The 7,687-nt window shown below is 42.1% G+C and overlaps 1 protein-coding gene across 1 annotated transcript; it reads left to right on the forward strand.

Moving 5' to 3' along the window:
- The first annotated feature begins 1,690 nt into the window (after positions 1-1,690).
- On the forward strand, positions 1,691-7,079 carry LOC143289887 (uncharacterized). Its single transcript, XM_076599099.1, has 3 exons — positions 1,691-2,183; positions 3,625-3,746; positions 4,873-7,079. Exons 1-3 carry the CDS (start codon positions 1,777-1,779, stop codon positions 5,271-5,273), a joined length of 930 nt encoding a protein of 309 aa, XP_076455214.1. The 5' UTR covers positions 1,691-1,776; the 3' UTR covers positions 5,274-7,079.
- Positions 7,080-7,687: the final 608 nt, after the last annotated feature.

A 7,687-nucleotide genomic window follows, 5' to 3' on the forward strand; every position in this document is an offset into this window, starting at 1 on the left:
TCTCTCTCCCTCTCTCTCCACTTTCTCTCCCTCTATCTCTGCCTCTCTCCACCCCATCTCTCTTCCTCTCTGTCTCTCCTTTTTTCTCTTCCCCACTCTCTCTCCTCTCCCTCTCTCTCTCTCTCGCCGGCTCTCTCTCTCTGTGTCTCTCTGTCTATCTCCCTCTCTATCTGCCTCTCTGTCTCTCCCTCCCCCCTCCACACACACACACACACACACACACAAACACTCACACACACACATACATACGAGCACACATATACATTGTTGACCCAGTAGTAACGCATCCGCCTAGGAAGCGAGATAATCTGAGCGCACTGGTTCAAATCCCGGCACAGTCACCAGTATTTTTCCCCCTCCACGAGACATTGAGGATCTGGACGCTAGCCATTCGGATGAGACGATAAACCGAGGTCCCGTGTGCAGCATGCACTTAGCGCATACTAAAGAACCCACGGCAACAAAAGGGTTTTCTGTAGAAAAAATCCACTTTGATAAGAAACCAAGTAAAATTGCAGGCAGAAAAACACAGGGTGGCGCTGTCAGTGTAGGGACGCGCTGTTCCTGGGAAGAGCAGCCCGAATTTCACGCAGAGAAATTTGCTATTACGAAAAGAGTAATACAATACAACACAATACACCTGCACACATACGCTTAAGCCTTTTATCTGATTTCATCTGAGTCATTGCCAGCTGAGAATTGGCAGCCACCCTGTGAACCTGTGAACCTTTCCCATTTTCCATTTCCGTGTCGTGCTGTTCATATTGTAATGCATAAATAGCGTTTGTCATGGAAATAATGTTTCTACGTCTCCATAACTTTGCTGCTTGCAGTGTAATGCATGATTAGCTTCTGTCACTGGAATATCGTTCATGCGCTTCCATAAGTGTGCTGCTTACATCGTAATGTATGAGTCGCTTTTGTAATAGATACATTGTTCATACGTCTCCATAAGAGTTGCTGTGGCTGTTGCAATGCATGAATCGCTTTTGTCATGGATTAATTTGTTCATACGCCTCCATAAGGGACTGTTACCGAAATGAATCAAATCAAATTACTTTTGTGTGCTTCAGAATCGAGAGTTCCTTCTTTTATTTCATTTTACCCACCTGTCTGTTCGTGACCCCCCCCCCCCACCCCCTTTTTTTTACCCCAAGATCCTTGTTCAGCACCCGCCACTGAACAGACAAATAGGTATGTTAACCGTGCCGAAGATAAAAACAAAACGCACATTTTCATAGAATATCATTAAACCAAATGCTCAATACATCAGTGCACTGCACCAGACGCTATAACGGTCGTTTTCCCGCAATGGCTAAGTGTCGTCTCACATTCACTCGGTCAAGTATCCCTCATCAACAGTCTTGATAAACACTTCACGTGTGGAGAAACGTTCTTCACCAGTGCCCTGCTGACGCTTGTGTAAGTACCGGATCTCTTCAGAATTATTCGTGGTCGCTCGCTGAGTGCCAGGAATCTGACAAGTGACCTCAGAGACACTTATGATACAACGAACAATGAGTTTCTGCTGTGCAGTAATAACGAGAAACATGTCCCGGATGTTGTACACAGAATTTCCTTCACACAAGGGCTGCCATTGTGTAGATGTGGTCATTAGTGTTCTACCACCGGAGATGACGTGCTAATGGCTGAAGGGTCGCGCTGCATTTCTATAAAAGCCTTAAACCAGACTATCGAAGTCCAACAGTCTTGTCAATACACACACACAGGGTACACATTTTTCCCAGTCGGCATTTTCTTTTCTGATTATCTGTCATGGAGTGGACTGCTCTGTCCTGTGTCGTGTTTGCCATCTTCCTCAGCATCAAAGCAGAGCCAGTGGTCAGTTCAGCACAGTATGAGAATACTCTTGTCAAGGAAAGAGTGAATGAAATGTACAGCAACTTGAAAGAACTGCTCAAAGAGGGAGACTCACACTTACAGAAGCTGATTGAAGAGGGTTTGGAACATGTGAAGGAACAACGAAAGGACGGGGATGAGAGACTGAAGGAAGAGCTGGATGAAGATGTAGAATGGCTGAAAGAGAGACAGGACAAAAGACAACGTCAGACAGAGGACGAGCTGGCAGAAGTAGAGGCAAAGACGAACAAAGACGTAACAGAGCTGAAAGAAGCCTTTGAGAATCTGCAAAACCGAGGCAGTGGCAAGCAATGGCAACAACCGTAAGTATACTGGTCTGGCATCACACATATGCCCGCACGCACACATTCACGCAGGCACGCACGATCGTACGCACACACACACACATGCACGCGCGCGCGCACACACACACACACACATACACACACACATATGCATATACACTCGGGAGAAAAAGAGGAAGACAAAAGGAAGAACAGCCTGGGAATTATTTCATGATATTGCACAAAACGGAGATAGCGTCACTTGCAAATATAGCAGAGATAAGATTTTGTATTTCTTTTTATCGGGCTGCTCTCCCCAGGGAGAGCGCGTCGCTACACTGAGAGCGCCACCCATTTTTCTTTTCTGCGTGCATTTTTATTTGTTTTTCCTATCAAAGTGGATTTTTCTACAGAATTTTGCCAGGAACAACCCTTTTGTTGTCGAGGGTTCTTTTACGTGCGCTAAGTGCATGCTGTACACGGGACCTCGGTTTATCGTCTCATCCGATGATACTTTGCACTGCAACAACAGGGGAAAGAAATGCCACCAACAGCCAGATTTACAGAAATAAAATAGAGCAATGTTCCCAATTCTTTCTTTTTATTCTGAGTAAAATAAAACAACGTTCTTTGCAAGATATGCAGAGAAATGTCCCAATATAGAAATATCAACGTTGACAAATAATGTGGCTGGCATAATATGCCGAAAAAACAAACAAGCCCACAAAAAAAAAGAAAAAAAGAGAAGAAAACCCCTATTGACAATATCTTACGGACCATTGTGAGAAAATGTATAACATGGCTTGGAAAATAACACAAGGCAGGCAAAATGGACAGCCAAAGTTTTAGACGATTGCTTTTATCATCTTTCTCCTCCCCAGTCTGCCTATGGGTGAAATATATTTCGTTCTATTTGTTCTGCTACTTCTGTTGCTACTACTACTACTACTACTACTGCGCGCGCGCCTGTGTGTGCATGTGTGTGCATGCGTGCGTGCGTGCGTGCGTGCGTGTGTGTGTGTATGTGTGTGTGTGTGTGTGTGTGTGTGTGTGTGTGTGTGTGTGTGTTCTTCGTTTTGTTTGTCCTTCTACATGAATACCTTTTCCTTTCATTTCTCTCTCTCTCTCTCTTTGTGCTTATGTGTGTGCCAGTTTGTCTGTCGGTGTATCTGAGTGCTTTTGTGTGTGTGTGTGTGTGTGTGTGTGTGTGTGTGTGTGTGTGTGTGTGTGTGTGCGCGCGCGCGCGCGCGCTGTATGCGTGCCCGCGTGTGTGTTCGTGTGTGTGTGTGTGCGCGCGCGCGCGTGTGTATGTGTGTCCGTGTGCGTGAACGCATGTGTATGTGAGCGGCAGTGTGACAATAAGATTGTCAGCAACATATATTGCTAAGACATACCAAAACAAGACTCAAGCAGAAAAAATGGGGGACATAAAAATGATGCAACATGGTTTTTTTTTTTTTTTTTTTTTTTCACTCGGCAGGAACTGTGCGAACACGGAAGACCTGATGCAGCAGATGTCGGACTTCCGGTCAGAGCTGAACAGCACCACCCAGCGTCTGTATGCTGCCGAAGAAGAGATTCGCTCTCTGAGTGCCCATGCTGGTGAGTAGTTAGTGTAGAAGACGTGAACCCCAAACAATCTCTAGAGCGGTCCTGATTAAAAGCAAAAAAACCCAAAAACAAAAAAAACAAAAAAAAAAACAACAAAAAAACCCCACAAAAAAACCTCCCCCAAACCCCGACTGTCTCTCTGTCTCTGTTCCCCTCCCTTCCCTCTCTCACTACCTTCATGTCTAACGGACGATCCCCGCAAAGGCTGTGTACGGGAGATGGGAAACTCAAGTTCAGATGCGTGAGAATAACGCCATTAAAATGGCAAAGGTGATTGTACAGCAAATAAGACAATGAAAAATGAACAAAATTTCATACTTTAACTACTTTAACTAAACAACAACAACAACAAAAAACAATCAAGACCCTGAAAGATTCTCTGCCCTGTGTTTTTACTAAGCAGTATTTATGTTAAAATGACCCGTTTGATTCATGTTACAAACTTTTATTGTAAGTTACACCCAACATGAGCTTTTCAGTTCCGTTCAAAAGCATTTCATTAATCCAGTACAAAACATCCATTAAACGACAGTTCAACATTAATACTCGGTAAGTTATCCTGTGGTTCATATCATGGGACAACTAGCTGTGACGTTTTCTGTCCACAACCTTCCATTGATCTGAAACCCATCAGTTGCATCTATTTTGCACAGGCTTGCAACGTTTAGTGTTTGTAGCAATGTTAGGTGTCACTTACTTGTGTCAATTATCACAGTCATCATTCTACAATTTGCTGCCAAACTGAATTCACAAGATGTGTTTATCAACAGAAAAACTCTCAAGTCAGAGAAACTCAGTTATATACCACACTACAATTTGACAGCAAGCCAAAAAGAATCAATAGTATGTTCACACTCTGGACTTGATCATAATTCTGATGACAAGTGTTTGTACGTCAAAAAACGCTGTCATTCAACCAGTGTCTATACTCTTCAGGCAACGGCCCTGTGTTCAGCCTAGAAATATATTTTCCACACTTTGGGCAACGGGCTAGGTCTGTTGCCAAAACGATCTGCATCTGCTACTGGTATCTCCCAGTTTACTGCCAGACGTCTGTCTGTTTCCACAGTTCTCAGCCTGTAACCCTGGTTCTGATAACCGTGTTCTTTGTTTCCAGCACCGAAACAAACGCCGTCGTTCCGAGCAGAGCTGGCTGGCCCTGACGACGTCACCGCCTACACTCCCATCCCTTTCAAACTGGACTTTGCCGTGGGAGAGGGAGACTACAACGAAACCACTGGTGTTTACACTGTCGCAGTCCCCGGGGTGTATTCCGTTGGGTTCCAACTGTACCCCAAAGTTTCGGAAGACTTTCACATCGACCTGTTCAACAATGGTGAAAGAAGAATTCGCTCCCGTTGTTTTAACGAACCCGATCACTTCCTATCCTGCGCTGTCTCGACCCTCCTTCGCTTCCAGAAAGGAGACAGGCTGTGGGTGCAGGCTTCACATGGGGGTCCGTTCTGGAACACCCATCATTCCTACTTCTTTGGTGCTCTCATTTCTCCTGATCCCTGACTTTCGTGTTGAGGGATACAGCATACTGCAATGAAACCAGACTTTTTTTTTCTTGTCTTTTTCTTTCTTTTTGTGTGTGAATAAGATAAAACAGAGTAGAATATTGTCGAAGAGAAGAGAAGAGGAGAGAAAGGGATATATTCTTTGTCATAAAACCTTAAGGCTTAAGAAACACATGGAATAGAGTATTGAATTCACAGTCATCGTCATGTGTTGGTGAAACATTCAAACACACATCTCCGAAAAGTTGGCTGAACATTGCTTACTAACATCAGCTGACTAGGAATACCCTATGTTGAAATGAATTATCTAATTCCGTTATATTTTACTCATTGATCAAGGAGATGAATTTCATCTCCTAGATCTTCACAACCGCTTCATTGTCTGTCTTCTCGTGGAATATTTAAACATTTACCTTTTTTTCATCTTTCTTCAGTCCTGAGTTTTAAACTGTCTCGAGTCAAGGAAAACGTCTTGGTTTGTAATCTGCTGCAATAGTTTGTTGCTTAAACTTTGATGCTTTATCCCTTTTATTTTCAAAGTATCTAACATATTATTCAGTTGTTTTTTTTTTATCACAAACGCAAGGCTTTGTATGCCCAATATAAATTGTGTGTTGTTTATACGTTTTTTTTATTGTTGTTGTTTTTCAAGCGTGGCCCAGGCCCGTGTTTACAAGTATATTTTTGATAAACATTAACCATGAAGTTCTGTTCTCTTCTTGATATATGGACTGATGTGTTCTCTCGATAAGAGAAGTTTCAAGTGACTGTATCAATTGTATCCAACATGTAACAATTCAGTGTATTACTTTCCAACATATTGGGAATACGCCTAATTCACTATACACATGGAGTACCACTGGTTTGTGTGTTGGCATTTACTCACACAATAATGTGCATTTTTATGTGGAAACTTACTTGAAAACAACAACAACAACAAAACAAAACCAAAACAAACAAAAAATTTATTTGTAACCAAGAGCTCTGCTTGCTTCAAAAACTGTTTCACGCACGAGCTGTATTAGCAGACAACGTCAGTTTTCGCAACTAACCCGCCAGACTTCAACGCCCGCGCAGAATATATGACGCCATTCCCGGTTTGAACGTAAAGCCGCTTATGTCATTTTGTCCTTCTCACCAGACAGCCTACTCCTCGACCAGGGTCGCGGTACTCTATTGGCTGAGCTGGAATCTGTGTTTCTGCTCCACCGTTTTTAATTAATATATCTTTTGTTGGATCAGTAAACTGGCAGAATTGTCGCAGTTCCATATTCAAGTATATTCCATTTAGTTTGCCTAGGTTAAACTGATCTAACGCAATTTGTAATTTTCAGCGACGAGCTCGTTCAGGTGACTTAAATTAAGATAATAAATTCATCTTAAATAATCAACACTTCATTTTATACTCATTAGAAAGTAGGTTTTGAGCTCTTTTGAGCTCTTTCTTTTAGTTCGCTTAACTTGCATAAATTGGCACAGTGAGTGATGAGTGGTCTTAAACAACTCCAACTGAACAAACTTGACCTTAAAGGTGTAGTCCAACAACGCATGAGCGGTCACTTCATACCTGGTCAGTCATCTGACCAGAGCCGCTCTCTCTCTCCCTCTCTTGCTGCGTCACAAGCAGTGTGTGTGTGTGTGTGTGTGTGTGTGTGTGTGTGTGTGCGCGCATGCACGCGCCTTGTCCCAGAGGCTGACATCTCACTACGTATCACTGCACTGTCTTCTTCTATTCTTCTCTCATTATTTGTCTTCTTTTCTTATGTTCTTATAACTATTGTGAATAAAACAATAGAAAAACCCATTTGTGACTGGCCTCTATACGTTCCTGGCGTGTGTGCGGGATTTCTTGTCTATCTTTTAATTCAGTAAATCATCATTTAGTTAGTTCTTCTGTACCGTACCCTGACATAACCACTCGGTTCAGTACACAGCTACATGCTTATTTTAACAAGCCCAAGATCAGTAAATGAAAAGTTGTATTTATTCCATAAATGCCGTTGATTACTATGATATAGTTATGGAATGCCGGGTATTGGTTTGATTATTTCCATGTTGTTTAGTTGATTGTGCAGTTTATATATAAAATATAACGGTGGTCGACCCATGAAAGTCCAGGTAAAAACAAACAAAAACAAGAGAGGCAAGGCCTTCAAGACTCACTTGTGATACACTTAAAAAAAAATTCAAAAAAAATCCAAGCTTTTTATGTATTGAGTATAATTTCAAAATGTAATGTTTAAGATGAGAAAGATCAGTTTAAAGCAAATTAAGTCCCCTTGCATTAATTACAGAGTAATTTCCCTTTTTTACTATCTGCACCAAAACGTTTGCAAAATAAATAAAACTTCCATGCTTAGCAAAACAAGTTCTTGTTTGAACAAAAAAATGATAATAATGACTGCTCTTGTT

This window comes from Babylonia areolata, chromosome 14 (assembly GCF_041734735.1).
Source record: "Babylonia areolata isolate BAREFJ2019XMU chromosome 14, ASM4173473v1, whole genome shotgun sequence".
Classification (NCBI taxonomy): Eukaryota; Metazoa; Mollusca; class Gastropoda; order Neogastropoda; family Buccinidae; genus Babylonia; species Babylonia areolata.